At 46.0% G+C, this 22,681-nt stretch overlaps 1 protein-coding gene and 1 long non-coding RNA gene across 2 annotated transcripts; one reads left to right on the forward strand and one right to left on the reverse strand.

Annotated features, from left to right (window-relative positions):
• Positions 1–62: 62 nt before the first annotated feature.
• Positions 63–2,883, reverse strand: mrps18a (mitochondrial ribosomal protein S18A). Its single transcript, XM_030345769.1, has 6 exons — positions 2,700–2,883; positions 2,346–2,377; positions 1,770–1,874; positions 1,541–1,664; positions 783–855; positions 63–659 (listed from the first exon to the last, which is right to left on the reverse strand). The coding sequence occupies exons 1-6, from the start codon at positions 2,848–2,850 to the stop codon at positions 515–517; spliced, it is 630 nt and encodes a 209-aa protein (XP_030201629.1). The 5' UTR covers positions 2,851–2,883; the 3' UTR covers positions 63–514.
• On the forward strand, positions 2,875–19,634 carry LOC115534648 (uncharacterized). The gene is made up of 3 exons (XR_003974346.1): positions 2,875–3,002; positions 3,108–3,160; positions 19,517–19,634. It is a non-coding gene; the product is annotated as an uncharacterized LOC115534648 (long non-coding RNA).
• Positions 19,635–22,681: the final 3,047 nt, after the last annotated feature.

Here is a 22,681-nt window from a genome sequence, read left to right on the forward strand (position 1 = left end):
CAAGTCGTGTTTGGTTTAGTTCACATGCACATGCACCCTTTGCCGTATACACACGCAGAGAGTAAACGTAAACGGACGCATTTTATTTGCACATCTGGATCGGCTTGGCGTACACACAGTCAACACACCACCACCTTACTGTGCACATAAAAGCCATCTCAGTGAATTTAGAGTCCAGAGTTCATTTCAAAGCCTCTCGAAAGACAAATTACTCTAAATCAATTATTCTGGGTGGGGCTCGGCATGATTCATTCACTCCCCGGGCGAGGCCCCTTGATAAACAAAACACAACCAGAAAATATAAAGAAAGAGAAGAGGCTGAATAAATACAGATGCAGAACCCTTTCAACCTTCTCCCCATGGCTGTGATTGGCCAGACACTGGGTTTTCCCTATGAAAAAAAATATTCTGCCGTGGGACTTTGAGAGAGACTGAAACAATCACACAATGAAGAGTGCTTCATGCTACGGTCTCGAAGCTGGTCCTGGGAGTGGTCGATTAGAATTCTGTCTCGTCAGTGTTTCAAATAGACGGGTCTGACGCCGTACTGTACGTTGTTCTTGAGCGCGGGGTCGCCGACCGGCATGCGCCTCTTGCACCATTTGAGACCGGTTCTGACGAAGGGCTTCACCGAGCCTATGGACCAGCGGGTGAGGTACCTGTGGGGAGAGAGGTGTCCGTCAGTTGGGGAAATACACCAAAAGCAAACAGAGCAGATGTGTTGAGATTGAGACAGGGCAGAGGGCAGCAATAAGGAGATTTAACACACGGCGGACCCCGACCTGTTGAGCTGGGGCTTAGGTTTCCTCGGTACATGGTCCTCGGGCAGCTTGGGTTTGTGGTCAGGGAGCAGGCCTAGAGTGGGAACACAATGACCCGAATGTTATAATTAGAGGTGATTCAAATATCATCATATCGGTCATAATAATTTAAAGATATCAAAAACAAACAAATAACATTACATTCAGAACACATTGTCACGTGAACGAAACCAGCTTAAAAAGGAGGCTAGTTTGGTTTTATAATTTCACGAATAAAAAAAAGACTGTGGCCTGAGAAAAAGGGCCATCTTCTATTATAGTAATCTTAAATGTCCAATGTGTGGAATTAAGTTGTATCTGGGGGCACAACAGCAGCCCTAAAAAAGTATCCCAGATGGGTTGTAGCCATGGGATAACATGCCCCTTCCTTCCTACAACTCTTTGCCCGAAACGAGTTATCTCTAGAGCCGTCTGTCCGTTCTGGGTAACTGTAGACACACGGCATTGCAAAATGGCCGTCTCCATGGAGGGGGACCAACTCCCTATGTAGAAATAAAAAATACTCATTCCAAGGTAAAAAATAAATACTATTTAAAATAATTAAGAATACGATATTTCACTACTCAAGTCTTTCGCTAGATGCCGCTAATTATACACACTCGATGTGTGTACTAAACAGCCACGGATCATGACTCAACCCCAGTATTAAAGTGCTGCCTGGATTTCCTATTGAAATACAACACGACGACTAGACAAAGCAGAGGACGTCCTCCCCTCACCCGCTCGGTGGGCCATCTTCACGCAGATCTCCACCTTGTGGTGCTCCTCGGGGCACAGGCCGGTGATCCTCTTGGGGAGCATCCCTCCGTCAGAGCGGATGAACTGGCTCAGCAGCAGCACGTCCTGGGGGGAGAGGACGCAACCGCAATGAGTCACGTCAAGTCCACGGTCACAGATGATCTTATTTCATCCTTTATTTTTTGTTTGTTTCGATGGGGTCTTAGTCACCGTGTAGTCGTATTTGTTCTGCAGGTTCCACCTGTAGATGGGGCATTTGGCAGCAGGGTTTGGAGGCTCTGGTGCTGCTGCCACATCCACGGTGTGTCCCTCAATCTGGACAAAACATTTTGAAGGTTTCAGTATTTATATCAACATTTTCGTATCCTCTGGGTCTTTTCACTGCGGACTGTGATGTCATTGGGGTGGTATAGTTTCAGATTTAACCTATTTCCATTCATCCCAAAACAATGGTGTTTTTTTTTCTGAGAAGAAATAGTGGTGACTGCATCAAATGAGTGTTAAATGGTCACAGGACCTGACCCTATTGTTACCTTGAGCAATGCTTTCTTTGTCAAGGGGCTTTGGGTAATACAATTAAGCTGGCTAATGCTCAGTTTGGGACAGAACTCGTTGTCAAACCTACTGTAACACTCATAACTCAAGGGCAGACCGAGATGGCAATACATTTGTCCTCCATTATATTATACACACACTACAATATCTTATACATGTAGTCAGTTGTTTATATGTGTGTGTGCAAATGTTCATATGAATTCTAAAAATAGAGATACAAAAATGACTTACTGTTATTGTTTTACCCTCTTGCTTTTCCACCACTGAAAGACAAGATAAAAATATTTGAATAAGAAAGTTACCCTTCAACACGTTGGGAAGAAACATGTCCCACCGGCGACCAATGAATGAAAGCTATATGTGACGTCACAAATCATTCTTCAGCTCCTGGTAGAAAAGACGCTGCCCTTGCCTATAACGGAGAGCACTAGTCTCTACATGAATCAAACCACTTCATATAAATATCGGGTCATTACGAGGAGTGTCATGTATTGTGCAAAATTACAAAACGTTGAAACCAGAAGAGCGATAAGTCTAGCAAAGGAAGTTTGCTTGAGATGTCGCAGTCAGCCACAGAGTACTCGCCTTGCCGGATCCCTCTGCACTGAGTGTTTCCAAAAAACGAGAGCTGAGGAATACATGCTCTAGTTAAATAACTAAAACTGCCAACGTTGACCACCTGTCTTATTTCCGAAAAGGATGTCCGAATGGACCCTAGGACGCAGCGGGCTGCCATCTTGGTCTGTTGACCTTCTTTCTTGTTTTTGGAGGATTGCTACTTAAGGGAGAAAATCGGCGACAGCGACGCCTTTGGTCAAGGGGTGTCATAACCAAACCACGATCAAAAGAGGAGGACGTCCGAAAATAGCCCTATAGTAAATATTTAACGTAAACTTAACTTTTTTACCTGTATTATTCATTTACATAGGAATTATGCAGGAACACTTTCACAAGTAAAATATAATATCCTTTGACATTTTCATGTTTTTTCAGATGTTGAAATCTATGGCAACAATCAAGAGGTCAATTCGAGATGAAACAATGAGGTAGGCCCCTACTTGTATGAACACTGTGTATGAACATGCCCAGCTTTTGTTGCAGGAGCAATCAGAGACAAAGCTGGTCTCTTCTGTATGATCAAATAACTAGATTGCAAGATCCAGTACTTTTAGAAGTTATCCGTGAAACATTGCCTGCATGGTTTACACGCCAACATAAAGCATACACAAAAGAAATTTAGAGTGACAAGGCTGGTTCAGATTAATTCAAAATAGAACAGGTTTTAGGAAGCCATTATATCCTTGGCTTTAGCTATGTTGGTTTAGTATTTTGAATAAAATATGAAAATGTCCTTACAAAGCCTTTCACTCTAAGGCTCTTACTGTGGTTATTGACGCAACACGCAAGCAAATCTACAAAGCAGGTATTGTGGGGTTGGAAATACAGCCTACTTGGTTGCATAAGGTTAAATCTGAATTTTCTGACGTGACATGTAAGGCCTGTTGTCTCCTTCAAAGCCCGATTGAATCATTAGTCATCAACAAGTCATCGCCTGCAAGTGCAAGAACATAAATCCACTGAAAAGATTATTGCCTTCTGGATTTTATCTTGGGTTTTGGCTACTTACGGCTATTACTTTGATGCAAACAGCTTCCTCTTTTTGTCCCCAAGGCCGATTTATGTTCTCAAATTGAAGTCATTTAGGTAGCCTCATACATCATTCTGGGTTTTATCTATTGATTTACCGTTTACTACAGCTTATCTAATGGATGGGTCCTTCACCATGGCAAGGTCAACAAACATAAATGCTGTTGGACAGTCCAACTACGATATAAAGGAACTTTATTCGAAATATATTTTAATAGGGAAGTAGAACTTGCATACTGTTGACATGACTGGCAACACACATAAACGTTAAACAAATGTTCACGTGGTTTGCATGTCAACGAGCACAAACATACGGCTGCTAACGTTGTCCTGCGTGGTAAAAAATGTAAACAATCTATTCAACCATCTCACTTTATTTGGGTGTACCTCACTTTCCTTTCGAGATGGACATTTGTAATCGTCTACTACTCAATGGACATAGACTCGAAGGGATAGAGATTAGGGTTGCCACCCCTCCCCCATCACAAAGAAGCCATTGTGTCTCTATGATCGGGCTGCTTCATCAAGGAGCTCTTAAGCAGTCACATTCCTTCAGAGACCCCCGCACCCCGCCCCGACACTAAAAAGAAAACGGCCTTTAAAGTGTCTGGGCCACCTTCTCTTAGGCTTTGGTATTTAAATGAAACATGGTGCAATACAAGCAGGCGCCTTCGCCAATGAGGTCGGGGAGAGGAGAAGAAGAGGAAGACGAAGAGGGGTGGGAAGTAAATCAGATAGGATTTCAACCCTCAGAGGAACAGAGGCCGCTCTGACATTTTCACAGCGGCCACTGGGCGAGAGACAGCCAGGCAGAGTTGTGCGCTGGGAAGTTTAGAAGTTATAGCGGTATGGGCGAAAAGGTTAGCTTCCTCAACCCCTGGCTTTTCCCCCTGGACAAACGGCTGAACACAGCATGGGGGGGGGGGGAGACTGAACCTGAGGTTGAGTGGATATGGTCACGGGACATCCAAGTGGTAGAAAACAAACCCCCACATCCAAACAGAGCCGGGGATTTGGATCCTGCGTTGCTGTCAAGCCCGAGCGGGATTTGTTTGTTTTGAGTTTGGTGTTTCGGTGGACATGGAACGCGTCGCTGTAATAGCCCCCTGCCCCCCTGCGGTGAGGCAAAACAAACACGAGTCTGGCATGAGGTTGGAGAACAGCACGACGGCGCAGGAACGCTCTTCGACAGCGGAACTTGGTGTGGGGGAGCCCTGTCAAACATCGTATGGATGAACTGGCATGTGCGTTTGAAACTGATCCTCAGTTTCCTTTTAATCGTTGTCTCATAAACAATGATGTTGGCTTCTATGGCACTCTAGGGTAAAGTCTTCCCAGGCAGATACAAATCTCCTCTTTTATGCTTCAAGTTACAAGATTACAAGAATGCACACGCATAGCAGTGAATTCTACCGCTTCAGTCTTACGGATTAATTACATCCTTGAGCAATGCAGTCGAGCCCCGACGTGTGTTATCCCACGTTTTGATGTGATGTCAGGTGGTGCGGGGCCGTGCCAGCGACGTGATGCTTCGCCCATCCGAGTATCCTCTCTCCCTCGCCCCCTCCCTCCCTCCCTCCCTCCCTCCCTCCCTCTCTCTCTCTTGTGTTGGGTGAATGGAAAGTGCAGGGGGCTACGTGCTAAACGACAGTGCCTCCGCGGACAAATCAATGCCTTCTCTCAGAGCAGCCCTCTTATCCTGTTAGTCTCTCTCCAAAACTGCCTAGGGATTTATCCTCACATACTCCTTCACCCTCCTTCTTGATCTCACACACACACACACACACACACACACACACACACACACACACACACACACACACACACACACACACACACACACACACTCAAACACGTTTGTGTTTTCACAAACGCACACACTCCTTCGCGTCTGTCTCATTTGTACTTGGTTCGGCCCTCGGGAGCACGGGAGTCCATTAATTCAAGTTTTATGCGGGATGCGTTTCCCAGTGCAACAATGATTCCTTGGTTCCCAAGTGGTTCCCTTTTTTTTAATGTTTTTCAAAACATTTCTTACTAGCCCACGTTGTTTTTTTGTTGTTGGATCTTTTTAGGGCTTTTGTGTTGTCATAGTTTCAAGCTCGTGGTCTATATTCTGGTGTAGAATTCTCCCCCATGATTGGTACTGTCTTACTAAATGTCTGGGAGTCAGCATCTGAACTGGACATAATGTAGACACTTTTCTAACAGGATAAGAGGGCTGCTCTGAGAGAAGGCATTGATTTGTCCGCGGAGGCACTGTCGTTTAGCACATAGCCCCCTGCACTTTCCATTTTCTGGGTCATGTTCTTGCAGTTGTATCTTTTGTGTCTCTGTGACATGTACAAATGTTAGCCTCCTATTTGACATTCGTGGACTAATTCATCTCGGACACGACAAAGGCTTGAACAGAACCCCCATAAGTCTGTATGTGCAGCTATTGCGTTGGCCTGCCCAGCTTTCAAACGGAGCACAACCCGGAACAAAGCGGCATAAGCGATGATTCAATTAAACCCAGAAGGGATGTTTTGTAGTCATGATTTCAGGCCATTTTTCTTTTTCTTTTTCTCATGCTGCTGCTGCACATTTGTGTAGCTCTGTCCAGATTAGTTTCCCATCACAACCCAGCCTTCCCCGTCCACACTTCCTCCTCATGCTCGTTACCATGACATCCGGGGGACAACAGGATTCTCATGCCGACCAGATGGTTTTCCAGCAAATGAAATCTCACGCCACGGATCGCCTTATGGCTGAAAGACCGAGTACAGGTGGTCATGTGACCCCGTTGCTGACCACTTCCATTAAACTAAACCCGGGTGCCTGCTCTTTCATCTCAGGCTTGCAGCATCGATGGGTTATTTTAATGAATCACGCTCAATATTGATTTGACATGAAGCAGAACCCTTTCAGTTTATAGTTTTTGCTCTGTAATTCGTCACTTAGTTTGTAGAATCCTCTTTCATGCAAAGCTCTCTTTAGCTTATTATCTAACAGTGTTTTATTTGGTTTTGATGCTGTTTGGGCTTTGTTGACCGGAAATGTTGTCATGTTACTTTGTAGTCAATTGTTTGTAGCTGTGCAGATGTCGCTTGACTTTTGTCCAGTTGCCAACAACCTGGATGAAAAGAGATGTGAACAGCTCCTCTTCACTTCATTTCAATATATATCCACTCTATCCACTTTTCTGCTGTGCTATCTTTCAAAGTATGTCACTTATTTGTGTGTAATTTGACAATAAAAAAAATACATGTCAAACAAGTTCTGTCGATCTAATACAGAAAAAAAGACCTACCTTGAGGCAGTTTGCGTGTCACAGGTTAGCTTCAAAAAATGAAGTGCGAATAATAAATTCAAACCATCCAGACAGGTGATGCCCCAGCAGGGGGCAGTAGTGGTTCCCAGGTTCTGTTCAGCCCGGCTGTCAATGTCTGACTGCTACATCCTGAGGCACTGAACCAGTGGCCAAGCATGAAAAAATACGAATCAATCTCCTCCACGCTATGAACGACAAGGTCTGGATCCAATGCGCTTTGTCAGGTCGCCTTTTCGTCTGGTCGGAACGAAAACGGAAGGAACGATTAATGACTTTACAGCCTCCCTCCCAACCCTTTCCAAGGACGGTTGTGTGTTCAACTTGACAAAGCATTATGCATACTGTAATTAATGTAATGTGAGGGGGCTCTATAAGGGCTTTGGTATTTATTCCTGTTGGAGATGTAGCACGCTCAGAGTGCAGTCACTCGGAAAAAGCAACTTGAGCTCTCTTTCTTCTCCCCGTTTAGAGCCTTGTCTGCTATTTTTCAACACCAGATCTAATTGGTGTGTGTGTGTGTGTGTGTGTGTGTGTGTGTGTGTGTGTGTGTGTGTGTGTGTGTGTGTGTGTGTGTGTGTGTGTGTGTGTGTGTGTGTGTGTGTGTGTGTGTGTGTGTGTGTGTGTGTCCACCAGGAGGTGAAAGCCCTGAAACACTGAATGACAGCCAGTCAGTCAAGGGCTCCCTCAGTCTTGAGCACGATGCCTAATTAGAAGACATTCACTGACGACAAATAGACCTGATGCTTCAACGGGGTCGGGAGACGAAAGAAAGGCAAACGTGAAGTATTTCCCGCTCCGGTTCACTGCCATGTCTCAGCACTGAGCGGTCCCTAGAGAGAAACACTTTGGTAGAATTCCTTCAGTTCCAAGGATATAAAAGAAACAATGAGTTGACTCAACTTCGCTAGAATTCCTTCAGTTCCAGAGAAAATAACTGGTTTTTGAGTCTTGAAACAAGGATGAGTTTACTTTGCCAATAATCCTGTTATCTTCAAACAACTATGCACTAATTTCATGTGTGTTCATTTAAAACCACACAGTGATTATGGCTTTCACTTCTGCCCTCCAGGCCAAGAGCACCAGCACATATCAGCAGCACTGATCGGAAATGAGCCTCTAAACACAGCATACAAATGTTGCCAAAAACCAAAAGACATGCTTTGGGGCGAGACAGGCCCGCTGCTCCAAGAGAATGTGAATTCAAAGCTTAAGCGTCTGCCCTGCTGAATGGCAGTTCACCCAACATCACATTCGGGAGAAAGGAGGAAAGCGGAGAACTTTACAACTAGACTCAATAAACCTGTCCGATGTTTTCCCCTTAATAAGAACCAAATGTGTGAATGGTTGGATAATGGACGGTCGGCATACAGGCCGACTGTGTTTCTTCTCGGAGCCAGTTGTGAACCAGCTGGGCTTCCCAATCCAAAGCTTTGTCGGGATGTCGTAAAGTCTCTCGTAGCGTTTCACACTGGGCTGTGAGCAGAGGACCCTCCCTCAGTCTCCACACGAGATAAGACTTTAACACTGTGGCAATTCCAACCTTTCTCATGATCCAGTGTTAGAAGTTGCCTGTTTTAACCTTGATTCATATCTTGAGGAAATTGCCCATGCGATTTTTGTGAGCTCGCCCGGCTGTTTGGATGGCTTTCATTTGGCTCGGGCTTGGCTAAGTCTCCGTCTTTTTAGTTGCAGCTCAGCGATTAAGCAGCGGATTAGTAACACAGAATGTAAATATGTTTTTAGATTGGAACGAAGGTCTTCTTTGATTGGAACAATGGCTCATAGAATGGCCATTGTCAATCCACCACAGTAGTACTTTGAGAAGGAGAAGATCCAGTCTGTTTGGTGTTCAGCTCAATATAACCTTTCTTTATTGATGTTATATGGCTGTAATAATAACCCCCCTCTCTCCATATTTTCTCATACTTGAGCGCCGGCTTGTTTAATCCTTGGCCCGCCCGGCCTGCGTCCGTCGTAACCTGGACTTATCCGTGTTTATGAAAACAGTTTTTTCTCACCCCTACCTGAAGGAGTGCTAAGAATGCAGACTGATTAAGTGAAGCCATATTTTAAATGAGGCTATATTTTAACCCAAAAAAACACTGGATTCATTTAATCCGTCTTGGAGAAGGTGCTAAACATCTGGTGGAACGTGAAAAGTAAGCTAAACTCCCTTTTTTTATGAAGACGGAAAGGGCACCGTTCCAACGTGATCCCGGGACCACTTGGAAACAATTTGAGTTAACGGTGCTATGAATAAATCCTTGCTGAACGCCAACGAACCACTGCGATGAAGTCGATGAAAACTTCAAGGCCTTATGCTGCAACACCCTCCACAGCAGACCTGTTAGTGGACGGCATCAGATGAGATAAATAGGTGCTACAATTTAGTACGAGGAAGCCAATTACATTTGATTGCACCTGACACCCGTGAACTTACGACGTTGGCTTTCGCCACGACTCAGGAGGACAGTCTTCCTCCGTGTCCGCTGTGATAATTACGGAGGGAAGATAAGATCGGATAAGAACTTTATTTCATCCCATTCATGAAAAATTCAACTGCTACAGCAGCCCATGGAATATAAAAGATGCAATAATAAAATAAAGTGTCCAATACATGTATGCATAAAATAGAACAAAATAAATAAAATAAAAAATCACACGGTGATTACAATGGTATGCCATAAGGGCATAACTGTACACGCCTAGGGGTTGCACAATAAATGAGGCTAAGAGATCCTTCACTACAGAATAAAGACTTAATTACACATGCACAGTGGCACATAATTACATTCATGTATTGCAGTATTTAGGTGAAGTGATTTTTGACAGCACAATATTTCATTACAGATGTGTTATAGAGTCTTAAGGCAGATGGAATAGAAGACCTCCGGAAACGTTCCTTCTTACATGTTGGGTGAAAACTTTTACGAAAGGAAATGCTTTGCCCTGCCCCTGTCTCGCGGAGAGGATCAGAGGAATTGGACATGATGGATGCCATTTTGTCCAACATCCTCCTCCACCTCAACGGGCTCCAGTGTTCAGAGCCATCCCTTCCCACCAGCTTATTGAGTCTCTTCCTGTCCCTCTCAGTGAACCCACAACCCCAACAGTCTACTGCATGAAAAAGGGCAGATGCAACAAAAGTGTCATAACAAGGCCTCAACAGTGGCGTGCACACCCCAAAAGACCTCAATCTTCTCAACAAATGGAGACAACTTTGGCCCCTTCTTGTACGGGGCATCTGTGCTATGTGACCAGTCCAGTTTATTGTTGAGGTGAACACCCAGGTGTTTGTAGACTGATACCACCTCAATGTCGCCTCCCTGGATGGTCACTGGTGCAATTGGTGGTGCCTTCAACGGCTGAAGTCAATCACCATCTCCTCTGTCTTACTGGGTGGTCATCATCAAGCGGGTGATGACCACCCTATACTCAAGCTCATCCCCCTTTGTAACCTAGCCAACAATGGCTGTGTCATCAGAAAACTTCTGGAGGTTACAACTGCCTGTAATGTATCTGAAGTCCAAAGTGTACAGGGGGAAGAGAAAGGGGGAGAGCACAGTGCTCCCCCAATCTCCTCCTGTAGGTTTCCTTTCGCCTGATTATTCCCCTCTTCACATCTTTCTGCACTCTCCTCAACTCCTCTCTATCCCCAGATGCAAAAGCCCTTTTTTGAGATTCACCAAGTTTTTCAGGTCAGGGGTCACCCATGGTTTATTATTTGTAAAACATTGTAACCAGGTACTGTGTTATTCACACAGAAATTGTCATACTATCTATCTTCCCCTGAAGGACTGTACAGTACTTCCCAATCCGTACTGTCAAAACAGTCTTGGAGCGCCATGCTTGCCTCATCAGACCATTTCCTTATGTACATCTTAGTTGCTGGTTGTCTATTTACTAGGGGTATGTAACCAAGGGTCAGGTGGACCAGATTATGATCAGAACGGCCCAATGGGTAGGGGTATTGATTTATATGCATCTTTGATGTTGGCATAAAACAAATCCAAAGTTATTTTGTCTCTGGTGTGACAGTATACATATTGGGTGAATGTGGGGGAGAGTGGAAGACAAGGAGGCGTGGTTAAAATCCCCAGAATTAAGAAAGAGAGCATTGGAATTGGATGTCTGCAACTTTGACACAACAGTGAGTAGAAGCTCGCAAGCAGAGGCAAATGTCTTTGACTTTGTTGTGGGAAGCCAAATCATCGCCTGGACGTACCCTTCCCCTTCCCCCTTCCCCTCCCCCCTTCCCTCACCAACCCTATCCCTGCTAGGGATCGCATAAGCGACCCCCATGGACGCTAATGGATGGAAGGACAGCAAGGGATTTGAGATGAGAGAGGAAGAGGCGAGGAAGAAACAGCCCCTGATTAAGTACCAGGAGAGAAAGAACAAACGGCTTCACAGCAGGTCCTGGGACCTCCGCTCCGTTCTGTAAAAACAAAAATCAACCTGTCAGATTGTGCATATGTGCTCGGTGCAAGGGGAACAATGCTACAAACACGCCTGTCCAAGAAGCTGCTCCCTTTTGGGTTAGATTGGGGTAGCGTTGGCTCTTTCATCTAACAGCTGTCTGCCGCCCCGAATCTCAACCTGCTCCGTGGCTTTGACCAACGAGTTGACCGTTGGCAGAAGTCGAAGCAATTTAAGGCGCTGTAGGGTTTCTGTTGCGATTGGATTGGAACTATGGAGGGACTGGTGACGGAAAGTTGAAGGAAGATGAAAATAAAAAAAAGTTTTTCCTTTCAGTTGTAATGCATTAATCGTGAGGGGTAATGGCAGTATGACGACTATATAAAAATGGTAGTATTTTTGTGGGATTATTACCGTGGTTATCTGAATCACAAAAAATGTATTCTTCCAAAACTAGAAACATTTAAGGGCACCTATTCGTTCATGTTCACATGCTTGTTGCTAGTCTAAGTGCATCACATGATGGCCTTGTTAAAGGATGGATCATTGCCGCTGGACTATAAATATATATATCTTTTGTGGTAACCACACCGGGGGCATACAAATACTTCATCACCTCGAAGTTCACTTAGTGGTGCGTACAGAACATGCGCTGTACGACAGAGAGCCCAGACTTCACAGGGTCTCGCCGCGGTGACCTGCGTTTACCTGCGAGACATTCAGCAGATCCACCGTCTGTTTGCATAAGGACTCTCCATGGATCAAACAGACCCTGGTCTAATCTACCGCACATTCTCACGGTATTGCCAAATATTTAGTCCCAGAGGGATGAGCAGAGGGCGGTAACAATGTCTACCTTTTTTTATTTGAACATATATTTTTTTTACTGGCAGTGTGTTTTTGTTCACAAATCCGTTGATAACCACACCAAATGAGCGTGTGACACCTGTTTGGTAACCGGTCTCTTGTTCAAGAATAAACATCTCTTGTCTTAACAAACTGGCCTCGTCCTAAGCCTTCTTCCATAAACAGCGGTAGGCCTGCTTGCAAAGCAGACATGCAGTTGTCGTGTGTGTGTGTGTGTGTGTGTGTGTGGGTGTGTGTGTGTGTGTGTGGGTGTGGGTGTGGGTGTGTGTGCGCAGCCGGAGTACATCCCAGAGGTTTTTAACACTGACAAATACGAATAAATAGTATAAATGATCCAAATATGTCCAGTTTAACATAAAGCAAAGGACCGGGGCTGGGGGGCTGGAGGCGAGGGGGACTGGGGATCTAAATCTTGCTGTAGTATGGATTGGATGGGCGGGGGTGGGGTTATGAAGATGAACATGCTGTTTTTTTTTAGACACTTGGGTCCCGGAGATCCCTAGGATACCAAAGAGGAGAGAAAGAAAAGATGTGGAAAAAAAAAAGTGAGGGAGCATAATCAGTCACTGTCACACGCGCTAACGCGCACGCACACACACACACACACACGCACGCACGCACGCACGCACGCGCGCGCACAGCCCCTACCACCCTGCAGCTGAAATGTGTCTCTGATTACCGGGGCTGTGTGTATGTGTCTGTAAGAGCACATATATGTGTGTAACGGCCAGTAGTGGAGGCCTGGTGAGGTGCAGCATGGACTAATATGAACCAGATCTACTGTACCTTTAGTGGCCGCCGGCGGCGGCGCCGCCTCCCAATGAAGAAATACCTCCTTCATCCCCCCGGAAAATCACGTTAGGCACTGGTGCGCTCCGGGCCGCGAACGTCCACCTTCACGTCCAGATAGCACCGCCACTCCATCCAATCCCCCGACCCCATGTTGTCTGGGGGGCTTTTCCCTGAATTAATATCGGACAACCCTGAGGGACCACTGAGGGTTCACTCGGACAGGGTGGGATGGTGAAGGGGGGGGGGGGGTTCTATGGTATGTTTGCATACTAAAGGCCAAAGAATACTCCGGCACCATTGAATGTGGTGCACTGTCCGAATTGGTCCTGCTGTATTGCAGGCTGTATAACGAAGGCCCCTGTGTTTGACCGTGTTTGATCCAGATCCTCCGCTAAGAGCAATCGGTCAAAGCAACCGGGCGGATTGGCTGGGTTTGTCGATTCAGATGAGCTGTGGTCTGTAACATGGCCAACTGTACTCAATATTTGCTATATGGAATATGCAATCTACAACCTGTCACTATAAACTAGAATCAACACTAATATGATCCCTTCAAGATTCAAATCTCTAATGCATTCGTTCTATATAGGGATGAGAACAAGACAAGAGATATTGTTTTAGAATTAGAACACTGATCTGGGAATTTTCAATCATAAAGTCATCTTGTGAGCTCACCCTTGGCTCCGCTTCAATTCTGGAACACTACACAAATATAATCCCAGATGCAAAACATCTGGACACATTTTTTTCAACCTTGTTCTGGTAGTAAATCCCACTATTTGATTGAATAGTGTGTATATTGTCTCCAGGCGTTTCCACCTGGTTCTACAGAGAGTTTTGCACGATGCCTGCTTGCGTTTGTGTCTCGCTGTGTGGTAATTCAGTTGGACAAGACAGAGACAGACCATTAGTGAAATTTAAAAAGATAACTTAATCGACATAGAAACTATCTCTGGCAATCTTTCAAGAAGGCAATTGTGTCTGCAATTCACTCTAAAGACCCTAGAGAGAGTGGGCGTGTCATTCAGGTAAAGGGTATTCATTTACATTTATTTGTACATAAAAGTATAATTCCTAAATGTACTAAAAACCAACTGATGGATTCTTTGCAGCTAAAAGGATTTGAGATATTTGATATACGTTGACATCTGTAAGTTAGTATGGATCTCCTTCTGCTTCCATGTGGGAGTTAGTCGGTAATTGCTGTACCTAATTCACAGGACCTGTCCGAATCCCACCTGAGTAATAAAAAGATAATCTCTGTATTCACAATCATGATGTTGAGTCTCGGCTGGCCTGTAAACGCTCAGTCATGTAAGCTCCATGGTTGGATTTAATAGGTTGGTGAGGTCGTGAAAGGCCAGCAAGAGGTACACATTAACAATAGAGGGCAGAATAGAAGATGAAGTCAGAAAAATGTGTTGCGTCCAAACCTTATTACAGATCACCTTTTGTGCTAAACAGTAACACTGGGTGCTTCACAACAAAAACGACACAACAGGAAATGCGTTTAGAAGAACACAAAAAATAGAACGACAGAGATGTCGGGTTCAACCAAGGAAAGGAAAGTATTAAGTGATTAAAGCTTAACTAAAAAAAAAGGTACGTTTTAGGAAGCCATATGAAAATATTGACCGAATATTGACAGATTGTGATGCCCGGGGCTCCTCACAACAGCGCCGGCCCTGAAGCCTGCTAGCTTTACATCCTGGCAGGGGAGCCAGTGTGGCTCGGCTCCAAAGAGCCCTCCTCTCATGACTGGGCCCCGGCTGGAAATTCAATTAGCCCTTATCCAGGGGGCCGTGGTGGTCATGTTAAGAGGACAAAATAAATAAGAATAATATTACTTTAAGATTCCCAGAGATAATGGACTCAGACAAGTGCTCATATACCCCTGTTGGCTGTTTTGGGGTTATGTGTGTTTTGGTTGTTTATCAGTTCATATTGTGCGGTGCATGCTTGTTTAATTGTGGGCAGTGTGTGTCATAGCGTGGGTTAAGGGTATATTCGACTTACTTCATGCCTGCCACTACTAAGTGCTTAATCCGTTCAAATTGAAGAAGAATATGAATTTGAAGATGTTTCTGTATGCAATTTGAAATCTTTCCATTCTTGGGGTTGGATACTTTTATCTATTTAATATTGCAAGTCACGCAGCTTATTTTTTTTACTTTTAAACCTCAACCACTGGTTTTTTTGCACAGTTGGGCAATTTTGGTAAAGCATGATTTATACAACTCCTGTTCTATCATGATTATGCAATCCCAGAGGGGAAAAAGCATGTCTTTTCCAAGCATCATGTGTGTCTCAAAAACAATTGTTGGATTTAAAATCCAGTAGTTGCTAGCCTTTTTCCTTCAAACATTTTTTTCCGCCAAACAGAGGATATTCGTGCTTAGAATCCATGCCAATGCATTTCTTGCAGCTCTACTCATTCATTTACAAGGTACTCTGCTTTTCGTTAAATTGGTATTATCAGTGCAGAGTATTAATTATATAAGACGTTTGGAAATCTGTGCCAGGTGACATTATCGAACTCATTCACCTTCATGCATGCAAAGGCATTCAAGAGCATCGGTGCAATGCATTAACATAGGCTGACGCTAAACAAAAAAAATGGAATGCCCAGGAATCCAAGCCACATGAAATATAATTATACACAAATGGAAAGCAGTTTTTTCTACAACCCAACGCCAGTCTTCTCTTAAACAGGTTTGTCAACACTGGCTGGTGCTTCAAAGTCTCCTCCTCATCGTTCGATTGGCAAGGAGTAGTGGCCTAGGCAGATTCCTTGGCCTGTGATTGACAAACCCACAGAGCAGGATCACTATGCCAGATAAGCTACGTTTGGGAGAAACTGCTGTTGCTGGGGGGGAGAAAATTCTTGAATGTGTTCTTTAAAAGCTGTGTTTTGTGTTTTCGTGTTTGGTTTGTGCCGCTTAGGGGGCAATGTTGTTGGTGGTTGAGGTTGGCTGGTGGTGTTCAAAGTTTACTTTGGCACCAAACTCTTGACAATGACATATATGATGAGGATTCTTCAAAGTGGCCGCTTCTCCTCTCTCTTTGTGCACCCCATGCCATTGGTTTCCCCCCCCCCCTCTCAAATATCATTGGACGAAGGACGAGGAGTGAGTGAGTGAGTGAGCCGGCCCTCAGACAAGGGAAGCCATTGAGACGGCTTCGTCCTTGGCCTCAGCCTCCATCTGTTAGTCAACGCGTCGTGCAAAAGTTCAGACACGACCGGATGGAATGCGGCCCACACAACGACACGCTAATGTCAACATAAACAGACGGCACCAGAGACAACGTCAATGAGGTCCTCTTTGCTAAATGGACCAAAATGTCATCTACCCCTGGCTTTGAGGTGCACTTTGGAGGCACTTTTAAGTATCTTTTGTTTATTTACATATATATTTTTGATAAATGGGATCGTGTTTTGCTAAGTGGACCGAGGGACAATCTCAATCTGGATGGAATTAGTCTTTAAGATGTTAATGAGTGATTCGTCTTCGATCGCAACCGCGTCATTGCGCGGTGCCTTGGAATCATAACTGCGTCACTACTTGAGATCTCTCCGTTGCATGTGGGTTCCTCATCGTTTTCTGTATTTTCTGGCTCATGGAGTGCCTCGGGGACTGTATTTATTTCCTGCCAGATGCTCTTCCCTAAGACGGTTCCCTGTGGATCTGCCACCCAGACAGCAGCAGAGGCCGGGGGGGGGTTCCCCCCCTCCGCACCTCCTCACCTCCTCGCCCCCTCGCCTCCTTCCCCCTACCCCCTCAGCCCTGCGGGGACGCTCAGGTCTCCCTCTCTTCCTCCACACCCACTCCTTGTCCATCCTCCTTGACGACAGACTCCCCTTCCTCCAGCCGACTCCCCCCCCACGCATCGCTGCCTCCCTGATGCTCACTCATAGGATGATGTGTTGCTCTCAGCTCCCCCTCTACGGCCCCTAGATTTTCCCGTTCATGTTTAGTTACAAAAGGGATGTTTGACGCTTATCTGTGGGTGCTTGACATTCATGGAGTTTGCCTTTAGTTGGGAACGGTTCTCAGCGTCACGATGTCAGCAACCTTTTTCAAAGGTACTTTTTTGTTAACTTTTCATTTTGATTTGGTGTGAAATTGATCTGGCGCGTGGAGGAAAGGCTACCAAGCCGAAACACTCCTGGTATCATCAAGGTGGGAAAAAAACAGGTCACAAACTTGAGCAACTCCCTTCGTCGGCTGCGAGTTCAATCAGGCAACATTGAAGAAGAGGGTAATTCTGGTGCAGTCTTGTGCATTGAGGGTGTCGAGAGTGTGACTCTTCAGAAAGGTATGGCGCTGTAGTGGAAACTACCGTGGGAGATGGGGAGAGGGGGGGAGGGACCTGTGAGACGAGAAGAGAAGATGTGCTGGGTGGGAGGGGCGGGAGGGGCTGGGAGGGGGGGGGGTGGATCAGCTGGGCTGCAGGGAACACGAGATGGAAAAAAAATCTGGTTAAGTACAGGTGAGAGCCGTGGTTCCGGGGGGGCACCTCCAGGTGAGCTCTGGTGGGGGCGGCACGGCCACCCTAGACGATCCTCTGCGGTATCTTCCCCTCGAGGCTCTGCCACACATCTGCCGAGCGCTCTGTGGAAGGCACCTGTTAAACCCATTATCAGCGCGAGAGCGTCTTGAGTTTCAGCGAACACGAAAAAGAGACAGAGGAAGAAAGAGAGAGAGAGAGGGAGAAGAACAAGCGTGAGGGTGGTAACCCGCGGTTAATGCCCCCCAGAGCATGGCTTAACGGGGTAAGAGATTGAGTGCCGGCCGTAAAAACACAACATCTACCCTGCCAGTCACCGTGTAATCCGACCTTAATGTCACGACATCGGGACAAAGAGGGAAGAATGCTTTGTGTTTTAAACGTGTTTCCTTTTTTTTTTTTTGGGGGGGGGGGGTGCTTTTGGTTTCTTTATATGTATTTTTTCATTCTTGGATTCCGTACATAGCCGTAGACTGGGTAGTTTGCCTCAAAAAATGCTGTTTGCTTCACTGAGAGGTGGCGTCCGGTGCCTTCGGTGTCCACCGTACTCCTCTGGTGCCGGCATTCCTCGACACTCCCGGAGTGTACAAAAATGTCCATAGAATAGGAAAAAAAAAAAAAAGCCAGTAGGACATTCCCAGTGCTCAGAGAGAGTATGGGTCACCCCCCCCCCGGCTGGGGGTCGGCCTTCCAGTACAAGATATGCCCCCCTCCACCAGCCCCTCTCTCTCTCTCTTCTCTCTCCTTTTCTGTGAGTTTTTGAGGGATGAAGTGCTGACAGTGGGATGCTGTTTGTGTATAAAGAGAAAACAAAAGCTTGGCAGATCTCAGCCCACCGCCTCCCTTCTCCCGTCAACCCCGCCAGAGGGATCGAGGCCTGACCCTACACGACTGGAGACGCATGGCGTACCCCAAACAACACTGTGTGCGTTTGTGTGTGTGTGTGTGGGGTTGTGTGTGTGTGTGTGTGTGTGTGTTTGAGGGGAGGTTACAAATGGTTTATTTGTTTTCTTAGATTTTTTTCATTGAAGGGTTAAGTTGGACACAATGATAAGTCAAATGTGAGGGAGAACCCGCAACAAACAACAAAAATATCCCTCAGTTGGCTGAACTAAATTTCCATGGAGGCTGTTGTCTTTGGCATCAAGAGTGTGCCAAGGACCCAAACAGCGTAGCTGTTTACACTCTTTGTGTTAGACTCTTAGTATTAGAAAAATAAACGTACTTTCCATGTTTTATCATTGATCTCTGGCATTGGCTGGAAAGCAGGGTCACAAATATACAAGCATGTGATACATGACCTGGTAGTGAAGGCCTCTATTGGACGTATGAAATGGTACCAATGGTACCAAAAATAAGTACAACACGCTTAATATTGAAAGGATTCCTAATAAACTAGATGGATTCCAGAATGTTTTTACTAGAATATTTAACATTGATTTGAGTTTGCTTGGAGAGTGCAGGCATTGTCAGTAGAGAAAGTCAGTTTGTGCAAGCGTAATAAATAATAATTTAGGACGTTGATATAAACAGTAGCGTGACTCACACTCATCGCTTATTCTAGTGTCAGCAGTTTAAACTTCAAAGTATGTGCAATGACCTCCTGTGAACTTACTTATAATAAGAAAAGTAATAGTGGCCTTCAAAGGTCTGAATTGTTTGTAATAATTGACCAATTCTTATCCAATTATGGTGTGATAAGTTTGTAACAACATTCACAACTAACAAGCGACAGCAAAGGACTCTTTTTTCAATAGGGCTGGAATTGGTAGGGAATGCAAATGTTCAAAGGTCAAAGGTCAATGAAGTATACAATCTGTGTCTGATATTCTCTTGTCTGTTGTGTTTTTGGCAGATTTACACATTGATGATGGACACGAGGCACCCAAATGTCACCAGTCATAACCGGGCTATTAATGAAAACAGTTGTGACTGCCTGGCACCAAACAACCATTCCTGGATTCCTGACTGCTTAACAGGTTGGTGATCGTACTCACACACGCGCACTCACACATGCGCACACACACAAACACACGTACACGTATGCACACGTACGCACACAGAAACACACGTACATAGACACAGAAACACACGTACAAAGACACACAGAAAGACATGTACAATCACACACACACACATACACACACACAGACACACATACGCACAAAGAAACACACGTACACACACAAACACACACACTAACTATATCACACTCCTATCCCTATATCACTATCCACACTCCTTCACTCAGACAGAATCACACAGAGGAGCTTGCCGACAATGTGTGTGTGGTGTCAGTGGCTGCCCGGTCACCTGGGTGCTGAGTTCCCAGGCCAGGTGTCCTTTGGCCCAGCTCTGTATTGGAAAATATGAAATAGGACGACCTAATATGGACACTCAGGCTGCTGTGTGTGTGTGTGTGTGTGTGTGTGTGTGTTGGTGTGTGTGTGTGTGTGTGTGTGTGTGTGTGTGTGTGTGTGTGTGTGTGTGTGTGTGTGTGTGTGTGTGTGTGTGTGTGTGTGTGTGTGTGTGTGTGTGTGTGTGTGGGTGGGTGGTCATCCCATAATATTTATCCGTCGATTTTAACGAATGGTGGGAATGACTTAGGAGAAGACTCTAGCAGTGTGTCTCACCCATGGGTCAAGGCGATGAATGGAAGATTTGTTCATCGTAAATTAATCCTGCCACAACCCCCCTAGACTCATCCGTCCACCTCTCACAGACGGAGGAAGCGGATACACAAATCACCTATTAAAAACACACACACACACACACACACACACACACACACACACACACACACACACACACACACACACACACACACACACACACACACACACACACAGAGGGTGTCATCAGCGTACTCACTGAACCCTGCTTTGTTTCATCTCGTTCCTGCCCGGTTATCTTTCTGACAGGCTGGAGTTGAGCTTGGCTGGACAGGAGTGACACACACACACACACACACACACACACACACACACACACACACACACACACACACACACACACACACACACACACACACACACACACACACACACACACACACACACACACACACACACACACACACACACACAACCAAGCAACAGGTAAACCTGCCAAACAAGACAAGATGAGAGTATTAGTATATGAATATGAACCTGTGTGCTTGTGTGTGTGTCCATCTCTATGAAAGACAGTGTGTGTGAGCTTGCATCAATTAGTCCAGGCGTGCGCGTGTGTGAATGCGAAAGTACCACCCGTCCTCCGTTTCAGTCACCACCTTTTTCTCCCTAATGAAAGTAAATGTACATCCGGCAAAACGTGGCATCAGAAGCCCACGAATCTTACCCCGTCTCACCAGGCCGCTGGGCGCGGCGGCGTTTGGTAGCTAATCCCTCTCACGTAGCCGACAGTACTTATAGCCCGAGGCTGGCTTTGATCCCCACGTGGACGAAGACCAAAAGACACTTAAGCTACTTAGAACAAGCCTCCCAAGGCTACGCGATTCCTTCACTTTCTTCATCTCCTCCGCCTCCTCCTCCTCCTCCTCCTCCTCCTCCTTGGCAGAAGGAGAAGGGGCCCTGAGCTTGAAGAGCGATGGGGTTTAGGGGTCAGAGGGGGTAGTGTTGGGGGGGGGGGGGGGGGGGGTAGTAGTCGTAAGGGTCCCAGCGCCCCCACTGGGGATGGCGTGCGGCACATTGCACATCGTTCGTGCAAGTGGAGACGGCACACACAATGTGACTGTGATCGTGGGGAGGCCGAGCACGCTCTGGTAATAGACGGAGAAACACGTTAACACCTCCTGGAATACGCCAGCATGTTGGTAGTATGTGACGCACACACACACACACACACACACACACACACACACACACACACACACACACACACACACACACACACACAGACGCGCACACACAGTCGCGCACACACAGACGCGCACACACACACAGACGCACACACACACACAGACGCACACAGACGCACACAGACACACACACACACACACACACACACACACACAGACGCGCACACACACACACACACACACACACACACAGACGCGCACACACACACACACGGACAGTCAACTACATGGAACACAGGTGAACAGAATTACTTTCAAACATGGGTCACCAACATTATACCAATCACACTAAGGAATAACATTTAGTGCGTATGGGTTGTGGCAGAATTGTATCGCATGCTTAAATCCACACACACACACACACACACACACACACACACACACACACACACACACACACACACACACACACACACACACACACACACACACACTGGAAAACAAAACACTCAAGCAGATGGATGATTTGGGAACACGTGCAGTAGCAAAGCACACTTGATCTGTCTATCTGTCACCCTATCCCCCCCATGAAGGTTTGAAAGGTAAATAACAAACAGCTGTGTTCTATTACTGACGCGTGTGTGTGCGTGTCTGTGTGTGTGTATGATGGGAGTGGGGGGGGGGGGGTCTATGGTCTACAAAGTTTGTAGCCATGTTTTGTGGCCAATCATAAAACACTTAGGCGTGCGGAAGTGAGTCACTCAAAGGAGAGTAAACAGTAAATGTGTGTGCGCGCGTGTGTATGGGTGTGTGTTTGTGTGTGTTGCGTCGTTCCACGAAACGGAGCCCCTCACCACGGCATGTACTTCAGTGCGCTTGCAACCCAAAAGCAAACATTTACGATGATGATGATGATGATGATGATGAAGGCGCTGATGATGATGGTGGCGGGTGTGTGTTTATGTGTGTGTGTTTCCATGGCATCTCGTGATGTGTTTGTTTTCCTCTCGCGGTGACCTTTGCAGCGACCCCTGAACTGTAAAGTATACCAATACAGACACCCCAAACCCTCTGCTGTTTCTCCAGGTGTCCGACAAACCCCCCCCCCCCCTCTACCCACCCACCCATCACTACCACCTCCACCAGCTCCACCTCCACCACCACCTCCACTAACATCACTCCTGGCCCCAACACACACACTGGACCACACACGGTTTACAG

The sequence above is a fragment of the Gadus morhua genome, chromosome 21, assembly GCF_902167405.1.
Source record: "Gadus morhua chromosome 21, gadMor3.0, whole genome shotgun sequence".
Classification (NCBI taxonomy): domain Eukaryota; kingdom Metazoa; phylum Chordata; class Actinopteri; order Gadiformes; family Gadidae; genus Gadus; species Gadus morhua.

Bases quoted from the DNA above. Each gene is read 5' to 3' on its own strand.
- mrps18a (XM_030345769.1), bottom strand. From the start codon at position 2,850: ATGGCAGCCCGCTGCGTCCTAGGGTCCATTCGGACATCCTTTTCGGAA. The intron at 856-1,540 runs GTGAGGGGAGGA...TTCCCACTCTAG, and splicing joins GAAGATGGCCCACCGAGCGG to GCCTGCTCCCTGACCACAAA. The intron at 660-782 runs GTCGGGGTCCGC...CTCTCCCCACAG, and splicing joins CCTAAGCCCCAGCTCAACAG to GTACCTCACCCGCTGGTCCA.